At 41.5% G+C, this 17,560-nt stretch overlaps 1 protein-coding gene across 1 annotated transcript in view; it reads left to right on the top strand.

Annotated features, from left to right (window-relative positions):
• The first annotated feature begins 1,059 nt into the window (after nt 1–1,059).
• LOC144766757 (maestro heat-like repeat-containing protein family member 1) overlaps nt 1,060–17,560 on the top strand; it is a 73,901-nt gene continuing 57,400 nt past the window's right edge. The window contains exons 1-8 of the mRNA XM_078650505.1: nt 1,060–1,174; nt 1,932–2,078; nt 8,713–8,805; nt 10,326–10,404; nt 10,822–10,935; nt 11,580–11,641; nt 13,441–13,560; nt 15,921–16,028. Of these exons, the coding sequence (XP_078506631.1) occupies nt 1,061–1,174; nt 1,932–2,078; nt 8,713–8,805; nt 10,326–10,404; nt 10,822–10,935; nt 11,580–11,641; nt 13,441–13,560; nt 15,921–16,028 (837 nt within the window). The 5' untranslated portion in view covers nt 1,060. The remainder of the gene's footprint in view (nt 1,175–1,931; nt 2,079–8,712; nt 8,806–10,325; nt 10,405–10,821; nt 10,936–11,579; nt 11,642–13,440; nt 13,561–15,920; nt 16,029–17,560) is intronic.

Below are 17,560 nucleotides of genomic sequence, written 5' to 3'. Positions count from 1 at the left end.
GTCTCCACCTCCGCTCACGGGCAATTTCAAGAGCGCTTCTTCGGTTCGGGGGTCTCGATCAGTTGAGGGCAACTTCCGACACACTTTTCAGCTAGTGTGACAGCCCGGGCAGGATTTGATCACAGGAGTTTGTCGGTCCTCGGGACGGAGCTGGTGGAGCTCACGTCCTGTCGGCCATGCTGCTTGCCCACGCCCCCAACTAGTCACCATGTTGCCTGGCCACGCCCCCAACTAGTCACCATGTTAAGTAAAGATTTAGACTGGTGCAAATCATGGAGTAAATATATTTTTACCATTTTTGCCTCTTGAAAAATAAAGAATGCAGGAAGCAAGATTTGCTCCCAACTAAACATTTTCAATATTAGGACAGAAAAAGGGGCAATGTGATTTCACACGTTTTGCTATGCTTAATATAGGAAATTGAATGAATCCTGCCTGATTAGCAGAAGAGTGCAAAATCATTACACCACTTTTTTACTCTGGTGATATCTGAACCAGCACTTCTTTGTTAACCACATAAAATGATTTACAAAATTACTGATAATGAATGCTCGGATGCATCATCTTTTAGATTTTTACATACATTTTTTTATTTTGCCAAGAGGGCAAATATCGTCATACAGTAATAACTTGTGCAAAATCTGATTTCTCCACTCTTATTTCATAAACAACAAAACTGTACAAACTAAATTGCTTTGTTGCTAATTGAATGTAAAAACTACTCTGGTGACACATATTCTGCCTTTCCTTCATTTTAGTTCTATACAATGAGTTGCAGTAATGTGGAATTATTACCATATATTGTCTAGAATGCTTCAAAAGTGCAATAGGAAGCATGATCGAAATGTATACCATTACAGTATCTATGAGAGTCAGAGAATACCTATTTGAATTGAGTCTAATACCAGCTAAAAATCATTTCCTATCACCAGACGCATTGCACTGTTTTTGCTCAGTATGTCCAATGCACTACCAGACAAGGTGGTACATGTGTAGATTAATGCAACACTTAAGCCTTTGAACTTAACTGTAATTTTTTTATTTTTGTGCAGTCATTGAGATGTTATCAGGCCAATTTGCTTCCAGTGTAGACACTCCTCTAGTCACACTTTTCTTTGAAGCCTACTCAACCTGTAAGGTATTTCTTCTTGAAACCATCCCCAGTCTCCAGGAGGTGAGTTGGTAAAGTGGGGAAAGAATAGAGTGCAGTGGATGAAGGTTTAGAGCTGTTACGTTTTGCGAGATAACTGATGCATACACATTGACTGCCCCTTCCTCTGCCTTTGCATATATACTTCATTTGATGAAATACAAAAAAATATGAAATTCATTCTCTTGACCCAGACTTGTGATCTCTATTTATGTAGCTGAATAACATGTGTAAAAACCTTTATTGTACCTGACCAAGTATCAAATTCCTATCAGGTCAGATACATAAAACAAAATCAAAGCTAAACCATGCTATAATACTTAAGTATTAGTGAACAGTAAGTGTAATAAGTATTTTTGAAAAAGAAAGTGACAGAATTAGATTCTAGGGCAATTTAATAAAATCGCAGCTGCAGTAGTGTATTTTCTATGTCTACCACAACCTGTCCATGAATAGGAGGCAGGGGAAATATATTTTTTAAAAGAGCTGGGGAGAGGGAGAAAATAGAGAGAGTGGGTGGGGAACCCTCATCCAAATAAGACAAGAGCGAAACAAATTCATGGATAACATTTCTATTTTAGAGAATCAATTTTGTCTATTGGAATATTCTGCCAGTGACAGAAACCACTACCTTTGCATGACAGAATCACTTCCTAGTGAACAGATGTCAAGTGCAGCTGCCTCTCCAGGGAACCCTCTACTTCCACATGTGGCTCATCTTTTCTTAGTAGTTAATTTCTAGTGTTTGGAACTGAAAACCTGGTGTAATTTATCTTAACAGGTCTGGGGGCAGGTCATCACCACTCTGGGACATTTGGCCTCCATTCTGCCAGAGGAGCAACTAGATAAGGAGCTTCATTGGTTGGTCAATGAAGTTGAAAGGCTCCAGCCCCAGCTGCCTGCTGATATGGCATTTCGTTTGCTCACGGTGAGTGTGACCTTTATTTGCTGTCCATGCTTGCCACTTCAACCAATCCCAAATGATCCACTCATAATGAACACTGTATCTCATAATGAGAGATTAGCTGCAATGAAACACTACATTATTGAGAAATGAGGGTTGAATACAGAACTACAGGATTCCATTGGTGAGTTAGTTACACCACAGGTGGAGTTGTGAGATGGTTCAGGCCTCCATCATGTGTACATTGGGCCAACATATTGGCATTCCGCTCCCAACAGTACCAATGTTGTGGGTATCAGAAATTTTGGGATGTAGGAAAAATGTATGATTCCAAGTTTGCCCCTTAGTTAACCCTGAGAAATAGAACCACCACACCTATTCGGACAGTAATTCCCCACTATTTGACACATTCACGCCTGGTAATTATTTCAGTTTTGAGCTGGTGTATTGTTTTGGGAGATGAAGGGATTATAGTTTTCCAACATTAATTCCAAATACTGAACCAGCTCAATTGTGATTAGTACACAATCCATGAAGGCAACCAGAGAAGCAAAATGCACATTTGTATTTGTTACATATGAAATCGGGATTAATAAAGGAGAAATGTGGACCGAAGCAATTGTGCTAGATTTTAAATAAACATCAACAGTGCTGAAATTTGCTTCACCTGTTGTTGTGATACTGGGTAAGTAAAATTGGTTATGGAAGTGAAATTGAGCATACTGATGCTCCATCTTGATGCGTTAATCATAACAAAACAGCAGATCTTCAGTCACTAGAGCCCTGACATAGGTCCCAAGCAGTAATTGGGCTTACTAAAGCCCTAGTGACCTCTTATAACAAACAGTGTGCCATTGCATTTTCTCTAGTCTGAGAGGCTGCTTACACCCTGTGAAATACAAGTACATTTACAAATGACCTTCACTAAGGAGCCCCATGACTTTGTATTGCACTCCTGGTGACCGAACATACAGGTAAAACAGTGAAGTCTTAAGAGGAGCACTGGACATGTATCATGTTGGTAATCAATAATGTGTTGGAATTATAGAATACTACTTTTAGTTGCTATAAAAACAAATATTAGCAAAGGAAAGAGTCCGTAGTTAGAGACGTGCAAACTGTATTAGCTGAAAAAGCAAGAGTGACGTAGACCTTGGTGGACACAATATTAGAATCATTACGTCTCCAATCTGCCAATTTTCATTTCCACAGAACTATTGTTTTTAAGGCTTGAGAATTGTAGATTAATGTTGAGGCTCTAAGTGTAACAGTTTCTGCTAGGTCTGAGCACTTACAGTTAAAAGGACAGGATGTTCAAATTTCCTTACAAGTCCTTCTTTTGACAGTCTCCACTTGTAATAAAAATTTGAATACCAGCTACAAACATAAAAACATGACAGAATTTTGTTGTATGGCATATTGACCATATACATAATTTGAGGTTGTTCCCCCAATGAGTCTTACAAGCCTTCATTGCAGGTGATCATTCTCCTCATTAGCATCTGTGTAGCTAAATGTGTTCCTAAAACTGCTTTTAGTCGTCACCCATCTTCTGTGTTGCAGCTCCTGCCTCCACGTTGCCTTTGATTTTCATAAGCAAACACTATCCTTTTAAGCTCCTCTGTACTCCCATGGTTCACAGTGTGCAGGGGTGCAAGAGGGACATTGAGCAATCCTGGTCCACAACTGTTAATAGTGAAACAGATGTAGCGGCGCATACATGGATCCAGGTTTTAGAGGAGCACCCCAATTATGTCTGTATTTTACTATCTAACAGCAAAAAAGGGGAAAATGTATTTCCAATAGTGTTCATCCACCCATGCTACATCTAAGTGTGCCCTTTGGCTTGAGGGTGTATTATGTTGACTTTGGATGAGACTACATGAGTGGAGTGTGGATCACTTGGAAAATCAGGCAGATAACTAGAGGACCTGTAGGATGAACAGGGAGAAACAGGAGGGTGACAGGGAGGTCAAAGAGGAGGCGGACAAGGGAACAAGACTCTCCAAAAAGTTCAGTACAACTGAATGGAGGAGGAGGAGGACCAAGATCACTAGCAGGATTAGGAACACACGGAACTGGCTTTCCAAGATAATGAAGAGAAAGCAATAGCAGGAGGACCATGGCAAAAACCTGGAGGATCAGGCAGCCAAAAACCACAGTCGACCAGGATGACTGAGACCCCAAGGACATAAGGCCCAGCATGCCCAAGACAAATAGGAGGATCAGTAAAACCAGGAGAATAAGTAGAATGAAGTAGACCAGAAGGACCTGAACCAGGAGGCCAAAGAGGAGAAGAAGTACAAGTAGCCACTTTATTAAGCGCCATAGAAGCCAGAAACTAGCTCACTCCAAACCCTTTCGGTGATATAACAATGAATGTAGACAAGCAAGAATTGCCCTTGGCAATGCTATCAGGGTTGGGGAAATGGGTACTGTCCGTACTGCAAGATATGAATATAAAAAAGCTATCCATAAAGCCAAGTGCCTATGGGATGAGCTTAGATGGCAGGACCTAAAAGAAGCTAGTTTGCAGAATAATACCAAATTAGTCTGGAATATCATTAAGTGAGGCAGAGGGGGTCAACCTGATCAGCCCCTAATTCATGTCTCTCATGAAGGATGGGTTAATTACTTTAGGCCCCAATATGGGCGTAACCCATTAGATGATCAAATGGAAGAAGTTAGTTATGTTTTTTATACTGATGAGGCTTTTAATGACAAAGAAGTTTTAGCAGCTCTTAGTGCAGTTGCTGGAGGCAGAGCGCCAGGACCCGATGGTGTCCCTGCAGATGTGTTCCTCTACGACAAAATACGATGGGGTAGATACATCTTGTTGATGGCAAATGCAACGGCCCAGGGTGCCCCGATCCCGGTTTCCTGGAAAGGGGCCATGATAATTCCAGTATATACAAAAGGAGATAAAACTCAACCGGGGAACTACAGACCTATCAGCTTGATGGATACAATTCAGAAGGTAGTTGGGAGGTTGATCCTAAACAAAATCTTAGATTGGATTGAAGAGAATAGTATATTGCCCCCTTTCCAAGAGGGTTTCCTTGAATACACTAGCACCATTGATCAAGTCATTCATTGTATTCTTTTATAGTGGAAGACTGTTACATTGGGCAAGGGCAGCCTTTATGCTGCCCTTGTCGATCTACGTTCAGCTTTTGACCTTGTCCCCCGTTCCCGGTTATGGGTGACGTTGAGGGAATTAGGCCTTTCGGACGAGATCCTAACCTTCTTAATGAGGCTGCACGAGGGCAATTATTCTAGAATCCACTGGGGAGGGCAGGGTAGGGTCACCACCCAGTTTCCGGTTGAAAGAGGGGTACGGCAAGGCTGTGCCATGGCACCAACGTTATTCTCTTTGTATATTAATGAAATAGTGGACCGTTTGTTGCCAGTGAATACAGATGCCCCTTCTCTAGCAGGTGTAAAAATTCCGATTTTAATGTTTGCAGATGACACATTAATTATTTCCAAGACTCCTAATGGCCTCCAGTGAGCTCTATCAATTTTTGAAGATTTTTGTGCTGCTCGAGGCCTGGAAGTTATTGTGTCAAGAGCGAAATTCATGGCTTTTAATCCGCATCAAAGTTTTAAGGGGAGGGTTTTAATGAATAAACAACCACTTGAACTGGTCAGGGCTTTTACCTATTTGGGTATACAGTTAGAGAAGAAACTTAAGTGGGACTGCCATATAGATTTAACAGCCCTGAAACATCGACAAGTTACGGGAGCTTTAAGTCTGGAGCATAAAAGGTCTCTAAAAAAGAACAATTAGACCAGTCCTCCAAGTTTATGAATCTAAAGCTTTTAGCTCCGCTCTTTATGGTGCCGAATTATGGGGGTTTGAGAAAGCAGCACCTTTAACTCTTTCTGAAAATAAGTTCCTCCGTAGCATTACCAATCTCTCAAAAAGCACCCCTCTTAAGCCACTTAGATATGATTTGGGTAGAAAAGCTATTATTGATGTCGCCAAGTTGTGTCCGATTTTATATTGGCGCAGGTTATGAACAACACATGAAGTCTCATCATATGCCTCAGGTTTTCTGGATGTAATAAAATCTGATGCCTTCCATAAAATCGGTTGGTTAAGAGGTGTTAGGAATAGCCTGATTGGCCTGGGAATGAGAATGCTATGGGAGAACCCATTAGAGGCTGCTTTTCCCTCTAAACATCCTAAAAGAGAAGTATTGGGAGTGGGCTGCTTTTAATGCTTGGAGTAACTCTGACTCATCTTCTATGGTGGGAATCTTCTTAGAAACAAAACTCACACCCAGATTAGAATCCTATTGGGATAATATCACCAGGCCGAGAGATAGGAAGCTTTCCTTCCAACTCAGGGCAAGCTCCTTACCTTTAAAGTCCCTTATGTCCAGGTGGACTCTCACAAGTGATAACATCTGTCCTGCCTGTGGGAGTCATAGCGAAACAGTTGCCCACCTGCTTTTTGCCTGTCCCGCCTATGCACTCCCTAGGCGAGTTTGGCTGGCTCCAGCGTGCAAACTACTTTGCACATTTAGGAGCGCCGAAGCGGAAAGGCTTATGCGCACCAGCACTTTACCATTTATCACAATAGCGGTAGCCAAATACCTAGGATGGGCGTGGGCTATAAGGCTGAAACCTAAATCTGGGTAATTCTTTGGTGAGCATTAATTTTACCTTCCCTTGCCTGGCCTTTGAATGTGATTGATTATTTTAAATTGTTTTTGTCTGCTGTATTGTATTTCATAATGCAAAGAAAATTGTATTAATGTAACTTTTATCTCGTCCATTTGCTCTGAGATCTACGTTTTATCACACATTTTTAACTATCCAGCCAAGGCATTTTTAACTGTATCTAAATGTTGTTTGTTTTGTGCTTTTATGAGTATACTTCGAATAAAGCTACTTTGGAATGGAATGGATTGGAGAAGAAGGATGTGCAAGCGTAAAGGGAGGGTCATCAGGAGGACCAGGATCACCAGAACAAGAAGGAAGAAGATGGGCAGGTCAACACGGAGAACCTACACCACTGTGAAGACCCTACACAGAATGAGGTGGAGGAAGCTGGCCATGAGGATGCGTAGAAGGGGAGGTGGGGTTGCAGGACAGACAAGAAGCTTAGCAACTCCAGGACCACCAGAAGGATTTGGAAAACTTGAACCAACAGGGGACCAATACCATGTCCAAGAACTAGGAAAACCAAGACCAGGAATAATAGGAAAAGGATTTCTAAGAGGACTAGGAGAATAAGGAGGAAAACCAGGAGGAGGGAGACCAGTAAGAGGAAGAAGACCATGAAGAGAAAGCACAGGCTAGGAGGTCCAGAACAGCAGTCACCACCATGACCACCATGAAAAACCTGAGGGCCAACACCAGGATTGCTAGGAGTAACAGCACCAGAGGATCCAGAGGACCAGGAAGAGGATGACCAAGATTAGCTGGACCATGAACATAAGGACAATGAAGATCATGAGGACCAGCAGGACTGGGACCAGAAGAATGAAAAGATTGAAGAACACCAGGGCAAGAGCACCAGAAGAACAACTAGGAGAGACACAGCAATAAGCACCATGGTAAAGATAATCCTTTTAACAGGAGTAGGATCTCGGGAGGATAAGGGCTACTTATGGCCAATGGCCAATACCTAGAAGACCAGGACCATGAATATGTAGATGAAGACCAGGAGGAGGATTTTGAGGAAAATATGAGTTGACAGAGAGGAAAGAAGAATAAGAGGATGATCAGGAGGAAGAGACCTAGAAAAAGGAGAACATGAAAATCAATATGAAGATTAAGAGAACTATTAAAAGGAAGACCTGGTAAACCAGGAGCATGCAGAGGAAAACCTATAGGTAGAAGACCTGGAAGAGGAGAATGACCAAGAGGAGTAGAGGGACTAGGGCAACCAGGAAGTCAAGGAGCACTAGGATTACCAGGTCCACCAAGAGAACACAACCATCAAGGGAATCACAACGGGACACGCATCAGGAGAACTAGGGACAGGAAAAGCAAAGGCTGTATGATGATATGAAAAGGAAAGAGAGCTCAACAAAACTGATGGGTACCATTAAGACCAAGACCAGCAGGAAGACCAGGAGCAGGAAGACCAAGGCCAGGAAAGAAAGGACTAAGATGGCCAAGAGGATCTAGACAGTGCCGTAAGAAGAAGGAGTATCAGACAGCCAAGAGAACTAGAACCACCAAGAGAACTAGGACAGCCAAGGCAAGGGCCATCATCAACAGTGGCTAAGAATACAGGGCCTAGGATGACAAGTGAGTCTAGGCTACATGTGTTAGGGCATGCCCCTGTTAAATGCTGAACATGTTCTCTTCTGGTTCCTTGATGGACTAAAATCCAACATCTGACTCCAACAGATAACCTCTACAGAAATCACTACGTGGATCTGAGAGATCTTAAGGCACTGTGAGTCAAGAAAACAGAGCAACCAGGAAAGAAAAAATTAGACATAAGCACGGTCATCTGTCAAAATCTACTTGTGGTCATATGTATTTAGAATTAGTACACAAGAGAGCTCATTCGCACACCAACTCACTCTTGCATTCAGACAGAATTTACACTTTGAAGTTTGTAATTCACCACTGACCATCATCATTTGCACAAACTGCCCTTTGGCCTCATCTCAATTTTCTTATCTCTTTGCAGACCCTTGAGTTATGCATCAAGGCAGCTGTTACTAAGAGTTGCAGAGCGCTGAATGGAACTGTGCCAACCGTGCTTGCCGTCCTGCATCACCTGGTAAGTATATACATGAGGACAAACAAAGTATTTCGGTGGGAGGCGACAGACATTTCCTGTGTAACATATTCTAACAAATAAAGTTTCTCCTTAATCCAATTTATAGTAGGAGTGTTTTTAAAGGGCAACATTTGGGAACTCTCTTGCATAAAATATTAAATTATAATCCATAGAAATCCTATATGAACCAATTTGCTTCTAGGATCCTAAGAAAGAAGACAATGGATATAAATCTGCCAGTGTTGAGAGCTCCTCTGCAAGAACCACCCATAAGTCTGCCTCCCGGCAGCTCTGGCTCTGATAATAGGTAACAGAGGAACCGAGTGACAGGGAAAGGGAAGGGACCCAGGGGTAACACCAAGGATGGAGACCTGAAAGAAAAAAGCTGTACCCAATAACAATGGTTTACAACAGATACATAATACTAACAAAGCTTATCTCGGAGGTTCAATTGTCCAGTTAGACTTTACTATATAACATATACTGGACTCTTCATGACATTCCCAACAACAGTACACCCAATCTTAAAGCTATATATTTAATAATAATAAGGCTATATCATATACATTTGATTAATGCCATCAATCAAGGAAATTCAGTATTTATCCCACTAAGGTACCTAAAGTCAATATGTGCAGAAACTACCCCACAATTTAGTTCAAATGATCCAAATACACAACATTTCTGGAATATCCTTACAATCCAAACTTGAAGCATTCAAGACCCCAGTCCACATATAAGAAGGCCCTCTGAAAACAGGTGCACAACTTGACGGCCATAAGCATGAAATTCCAAATAGCAATGCTGGCACGTGGAATCTGGAATGAATGGGAAACAAAAGACAAGCATCTCTGATGAGGACCAAAGTGCGAGAACTGAATGCCGGTAAAGAAAAAAAAATGAAGGGGTACAGCAGAAACAGCAAGTGGCGGCGAGAACAGAAAAAGGCCCTAATGAAGCCACTGACAGAAGCACTCGCTCCCCACTCTGCTGACTAGAGACCTGGGACGCAAAATGGGCAAAAAGTGAAGCAAAAAAGGCCTGCTCTGAAAAGCATGCAACCCACTATGCTGGCCAGACACCGTAGGACGTAAAAGGGGAACAGCTTTACCGTCCCCAGAGATAAACCAAGATGAAGTGTAACAACAGCCTTCGTCTTGATTACGTTGAATAGCCGCCACTAGTGCCAGCTTTGTTAAAAGCATTAAGTACCACTACCTTCTGCAATCTCGCCAGACTTCTAAGTCTACAAACTATCCTAAAACCATAGGAAACTAAGGCATCCATCTTAGAGTGGTATCTGAGAATTTGCACTTCCACCAATATCGGGCACCCTGAATATGCTGTATTCCACACAATTAATTTTACTGTAGCGTGGTATGGATCATGGCCCCACAAATCCTGACAAACTCCTATGCTATCATTCCCCCACTGGAAGTTATTTGCTGTCTGGATGTATGGGATTGGCTTTCAGATAGCCTAGCTTCCATTATTATTTATTATGGCTTTGTTATTGGCAGATCTGCACACCCTCAAGTGGGGTTTCCGATGAAACAGAAGAGCCACTCAAGTTGTCCACGGCTATTATCCTGTCACTGGGTGAGTTGGTCATAAATGTATGTATGTATATATTTGTGATACTGCAAGTATATATTGGCCTTTGCTAGGGATCAGGTCCTCTGTAACATTAATTTCTGTACACTGCCCTGCACGTAACTTGATCGTCTTAAAAGCTACTATTGCTTCAGTATTTATCTCCCTACCCAGTACATTGGTTGGCTTGCTACTGGAATATGGTGCCCAGTTTACTATATACAGCTATAGTAGTCACATGAGTACCATGTGCTCGTAAGATCATAATTAAATGTTGCAGACCATTAATAACATACCTCCTGGACATGCGTTGAAGAATGGCCTTGATGGGCTGCTCCCCGGCGTTGAGTTCCTTCTTGCATAATTTTATGTTGTGTTATTTTTCAATTATGTCTATTTTTTCTTTTCACTTTACTCTTGCAGCCCATTCTCACTCTAGTGAGGTCCATAAATATTTCGAAAGTAGCTTGATGCAGATAGGTGCAGAGTCCCGTGCCACAACATTACAGCTGCTCTGCAAGCTCCTTTCGGAAACTGGTAAGACTGTCAGTAGGTGGGTGGCAGTGTGTGATTTAGGCAGGGAAAATAGTTAAAGGGATATAATGCTTGTCATAGAATCCGGAGCCCTAAGTTTTATTCCCAACTTACTCCCTTACTTGTCCAACATGGTGCAGCTATAAGCAAATACTTCAATTTTATATTCTTCAGCTACATTAACTGCCAACTTTTCCTGGTAGAGCACTGCAATTTACGAATAAAGTCTTGCTTACATCAACTTCAATTATGTGAATCATGGTGAAGAAATAAAGGAGTGCCACTGTTTTCTTTTCGGTTAATTGTTCCCATTGTAAGCCATTAATGGGACAGGGACACTGTGAAAACCGATCCTGACATAGACACTGGACAGGAACAAAAAGGAAAATAAAATATGGAGCAGGTCGACACAGACATGCTCAGTGGTACATGATGACACAGACATGCACGGCGAAACAGGAAGGCATTGATAGCCCCATGGGGCTCACAGTCACAGACTCACAAACCAAAACTGAAAGACAGGACCCTCAGGGTGGTAATCACAGTTGATAGTTGAAACTTCACTACTTATGTTTTAATCTTGATCTTAATAGACAAAGTCAATATCTATGTGTTATGAACATTTGGTGTATGGCTTTATTTAATAGATTCAGAAGGTGCCTTTTATCTGGATGCTGTCCGTCACGTGCTTGAGGATGACAATCGCAAGGTACCATCAAGCTATTATACGTGTGTTAAAGCACTTTCATAATTAGCAACTCAATCTTATTAAGTTGTGCAGTTTTTGCATAGTGCAGTAGTCCTACTTACATGGACTCAGAGCTGTGGTTTGCACACCACAATCTGTTGACTTTCTCCAAGGCAAGTCTTCAGTGGAGGTGTTGGGTCATGCAACCTCCAGCCATTTCTGTCAGTTCAGTGTGTCTTGTGTTCCATTATCTCCCTGTCCAAGTGGACATATCCCAGTTTTCCTGCCCTAGTCTGTGTCAATGCGTTATTTTCAGACCCAATCCCAGAGGTTGCTGATCCCTAATTGTTTAATAAATGTGTGTTAAAAGAAAGTTTGTGTATGCTGTTAACATATTTGGTCTATATTTCACATTGAGTTGATCTGTAATACCCCTCACTGAGGAGGAGAATGTTGATGATCAAATAAGGAGTTTTGTAGTTCAGAATATTAATATCTCCTCAAATCTTTAACAACCGTGGTGTAAAGTATTTCAAATGTCTCTACCAAGAATAATATTTGGGCTATGTCTCAGCGAAATCTCACCAAACGTGAATCGATAATACAGGATAATATTCAATGTGCACGTTTGAAAATTCTGATTGTGATATAAAAGATGTATTTTATGTAGAAATTGGAATATATGTGACTTTCTTGATGCCATGTATGTCCACAATGTGCCTAACTTCAGTGCCATGGAGAGAGCTAGTAACTCAGTATCAGAATCACCATGTTCAGCATGTTAGCAAGCACAGGACATAGGCACAAAGGAAAATCAACAAAGCTGTTTTCTTTCAATAACGAACAAAAGGCTGTATTGCTATAACTTTGTCTCTATTGGATTCTCTTTGAGAGGTGTATTGGGTTTGTCATTTTGAACATCAGGGCACGATATAAACCAAGTTATTCTTAGATATTTTTCAGATTAAACCAGGAACATCAGAGACAGGACTCTGCTAGGAATGTTAGAATCACAGAAATCAAGCATGGATGTATTCTATGGCAGTTGAAGCCATTGTGGCCAGATTGTGCAAGTATACAGCGTACAGAACCATGTTAGGGATGTGAATTTTAACTCAATGCTGGATACAGGAGACTGTGACAATTTACGGTCTTGAGCCAAAACGACTTCTTGAAAGTGATATGGATCAACCAAACAACAAGGTGTGGGACAATGAACTCTAAGTACTGCAACCCATTTGTTATCTGCTGTCTGTGTTGGGATGTCTGCTCAATCTTACAGGTGGAGTTAGACAGCGGCCATTATTCTTCCCACAGACAACTCTAGTTTTTTTTAATTCCCTCAGCAGTGGAATCCACAGCCTATTGAATTCTCATTTGCATTTTTGTAATCAATATCAGGTCCTGAGAGCTTTCTTGTTGGTTGTAACCTACCTAGGCATATTTTGCAATTTTTGTTAATCTTATATCAAATCTCAGGCACCTATAGAAGGTGTAGCCCACCTGGAATATTTGAATATTCCCTCAATCACACTTCAGTCAGACACTCTGTAAAAACAGTTTAATTAAATTGACTCTAGTTTCATTCTCAGAGTGTCATAATAGCCTTTTTTGCAACATACTTTAAAAGGTTGTATCCAGGTACTGGCTTTCCACACATAAAAATGTATATCTGTCTACTCTGTGGACAAAAGGAAGGAGAGAATGCATGGTTTTCTCACACTCCTTTGCTACTTTCTCACTGGAATGTGTGATTTTCTCCTATTCATACACCAAAAGGGTTTCTCACTAACCATGCTTACCTTTTTTCTCAATTACAGGTTATTCTTGCCACTTTAAGTTTAATGTCCAGTTTAACAGCCAAAGGTTTTTATGATGTGAACAGAAGAGCTGTGATGGATTATGTGCTTAAAAAAACCAGTCTCCTTATCAAAGAGCAGGTAAGTGGCAGATGCACATATTTGGGTAGGTGAATGTGTTAGGGAACAGAAACAGTAGTCAGCACACAAGAAATAAGTGGACCTTTTAGCCCCCTTGTGTCCCAACGTAGTTACTTTGCCATATAATATACATCAGCAGTGTCACATATTTGCCCCTGATGGTGGAATATAGACCTCATGTCCCTCTCGTTAGTTCCCATAGTCTCACCTTGACATTCTATGTTCTTCATTTGAGCTTGATGTTCCCTACTTCCACTCCAGTGCTTCGTTCTCCCTCCGTCACTTTTATGGGTGTCCCTTATCCATTTGTCTGCTTAAATTTGCACCTGAAATTCAGCAGCTGCCCATCAGTGCCAACACTTTACATGCCTTTTCTTCATGTCTTGCTATTCCAGGGTGCCCATGATGTGAACCAAACCACTCAAGTGAATTTACTTATAGCTTTCACTTCAAGAGTCATTCTTCCAGTATACCCAATCTATGGGTTTTCCATTATTGTGAAAAGTTTAACCTAGTGTACCCTTACTATTGTAGGGTCTGAGTTAGTGATGTCAACTGCAAGTGGAGTTGTTGTCCCGAAGTTCAACTATTGCAGCTGGTTTGATTCGTACTGTGGCACTTCTGGCAATTTTATAACTTTTATCCTGCTCTTATGTTGTGCAAAATCGTCCACTGTTGTGAAGAACAAGTTTCAGAAAGTGGTCTGATAATATCCTTTAGTTATTCTCTTTCTCCTTCATTGCCCTCCTCTTCCACGGGCCTCATGTATGATTTTGTATTGGGTACTTCTTCTGTTTCTTCTCTTTTCTTGGACCATCTCAAGTCCTTTGGGCACTTACACGTTGATCCTATCTCAAGTAGCTGGAGGAAACACCTGTCATCTGACTAGGGGCCAGGAATGGGTGTTGGATCAGTTATCTTGACTGGTGCTTGTGGGGCTGCAGGTGATATGTGGCAGCATGGGCAATGGCAGGTGGCATGGTGTCTGAAAACTGCAGTATTCTTGGCTTTGTCAGTGTCTCTGGGAGAGTAGGCCACAGTGGTTTATGGTCTCACCAATTCCTCCATAACAGCAGAGGTGCCATGACCTTCTTGATCACTGTGAACCAGGTAGGACTTCCTCAAGCTTGGCCAATGCATCCATGTTACAGAGTAGTTGTACCAAGATTCACAACTCAAGTCCATGCTCAGTAATATGTGTGGGGATTGGGCACTACTGATGACGTCTGGTATCCATCTCCTTGGGGCCTGACCATAATCCAGAGTGTCTGCAGTCCATGCTTAGTCTTACTCTTGGGTTCCCATTAAGCTCAACTAATAGATGAGCCAGACACTGTCCATAGTTTTCTTTACCACAGGCCAGAGGCATCATGCCAGGAACAATTCAGATGCCTCTCCTTATGTTGCATCGCATTGTAACAATGGTGCTTGAATACCTAGATCCCATTTTAGTAACCAGATGCACATGTTGACCGGCATGAGTGCAAAGAAATAAGATGCTCAGACACTGTGAGAATGGGACTCGCTCCATACACGTCTCAACAGAAGTGCTCCCATGCAGTATATAGGCCTACCACACAATCCAGCCTATGTGAGACAACTGGCCCTTAGACTTTGCCGGGGCTAACTGGGAAATTTCTTGGGTAATTGGGCAAGGCACATGGGCATTCAGCAAATGCACTGATAAGCTGTGTTTTTCACTGATAATACATTATCTAGTGGGCTCCTTCCTGTTACATACCCCGCTTTATCGTTAAAATGCCTAACAGGGCAAACTACCCAATCCTACACAAAGTAGTACAAACATACTTCAAATCAGTATTTCATATCAGCACTGCCTCCCAAAAATGCAGTTCCCGGTTTTGTCTTATTGAGTGTAAGAAGTACCATAATTTAGCACATACTTCCCCATCAAGCAGCAAGGGGAGGCCTCATGGGGCATCACAATCTTTGTAGTGAGCAAGAGAGGCTACCTTGTGGTGCCAGAGGTGCAATGTGTCAGATGTAGTGCCCAGTGCATCAGAAACGTACATATTATAAGTGAGTCCACCGGTATTTTGACTGTATATGAATGATATACACTTCTCTGCCAAATGACCATATACTTTTATTCTCTGTAGAGCGGAGCATGGGTGTATAACCTCATTAATACATTTTTATTTACATGTTTGCGGCTAGTGGTTTTAATTTCACATTTGAATATAAGCCAAGAGGTTCTCTCTGTGCTTACAACCTTGATTTGAAAATTGTGATGTTTTCACTCTCAAATCTCTTGACCCTCCATGAGGAGAGAAAACACAGTGAAAATGATGTGAAAATATATGTTACTTTACTTCTCTTGCTTTTCCACATTTTCACAGGGCATTAGTCACATGGATCCTGAATCTGATGTTGAAGAAGAGACCATCCACATCCAAATCTTTCAGCTCCTCAATAAAATTGCATTACGCCATAAAAATACTGACGAGGTAAGTGAGAAGGATGTGAAATAAGGTGGGTCAATAAACTAGAAGTGTACAAAATATAAATTGCAGAATGTCCAAAGACTCCTCAATTCCCAGGTTATCTTCATTATCCTCTAACTCACATAATAGCATGTTTTAGTAAAGCTCTCTCTGCTGCATGTTTGTATGTGGGAAATATGCACATAGTGATCTGAACCATGAATGCATGTTTAAAATGCATTCCTTTTTCACCCAAGTCGTTACCATGATTTGCCTTCGGGAAAGCACTGGACTTTGGATTAGTATTTACTATTCCAACTCCAGTCTGTGCAACTGTAGGGAAAGAGTTGGACTTAAAGTACAACATTAGTCCAACAACGCTTTCCTTCAGGGAAGTGGTTGTATTGGCTTGCTTGATAAAGGAATGCATTGAAAAGACACATTGGGGCACGTACAGCAATTACGAGTCTTGCAGGGCAATGTTTTGGGATCTTAAATACCTTAAAAACATCTTGTCTTCCTGCCAGAAGCTGCCAGAAAGACAGTGGTCCAGTCTTTAATCATGATGAGACTGTATTACTGCATTGTTCTGTATCTCGGAGTGTCACAGACATGATGAAGAAGACGACAGTGGGTGCAGAATACGGCAGCTTGGCTGCTATTTCATCTGCCTAGACACTCACCATCAGCCCCAGCTTTACCAATGCTGCTCTGGCTTCCATTAAGGCATTGGGTATATTTCAAAGCCATGTGCTATTGTCACAAGATTCTCAGTCATAAAGGCCCTAAATATCTTTACCTCTGATCACACCTTATCTTCCTAAAAGAAATCTGAGATCAGCTGATGCCTTTCTTGCATCTATCCCCAGAATCAAAAGTGCTCACATTGGAGGCCATTCCTTCAACTACTTGGCAGGCAAGATGTGGAACTCCCTACCACTTTGGCTTAGGCAGCAAAAATCAGAAATACGATATCGCAAGAATTTAAAAACATGTTTTTTCACGCTAACTTAGATTAGGGGAATTCATATTCTTACTCTGTATAATAGGACTGATACCCCAGTGCTGGGACACGCAGCTGACGCAGCTATGTGCTTTATAAATCTCATTATTATTATTATTATTACTAGTGGTTAGGACCAAGTTGTTAAGGCACAGCATGATTTGAGACGCGATGTAAAGTCTGTTTCCTCTGCTGCAGGGATAGAGGTCTGCTGTCCCATGCAGTCCTCATTCCCAGTATTTCCGGCATTCATAGAAGATTGTCGAATCCTACCTCATTTTTTTTAATTAAGCAGGAGGTTTTCCAAATTATTCTAAATAGCCACTTTGAAACGAGATTGAATGGCACATCAGTCACATTGCAAAACATAGCTACTCAATCTGCATCTCCTATTTGCTACTTTCCGATGATATATCAAGAACCAATATTTCATATCAACTGGGTCGTTCATTCCCAGCCATAGCTTTGCACACTCTGGCAGATTTATAAAGATAGTTCTGTTTTGTGATTGTTATGAGGATAACAGCAGATAATGAGATCATTTACAAAGCAG

This window comes from Lissotriton helveticus, chromosome 7 (genome assembly GCF_964261635.1).
Source record: "Lissotriton helveticus chromosome 7, aLisHel1.1, whole genome shotgun sequence".
Classification (NCBI taxonomy): Eukaryota; Metazoa; Chordata; class Amphibia; order Caudata; family Salamandridae; genus Lissotriton; species Lissotriton helveticus.
This window is presented reverse-complemented; position numbering and strand designations above follow the sequence as displayed.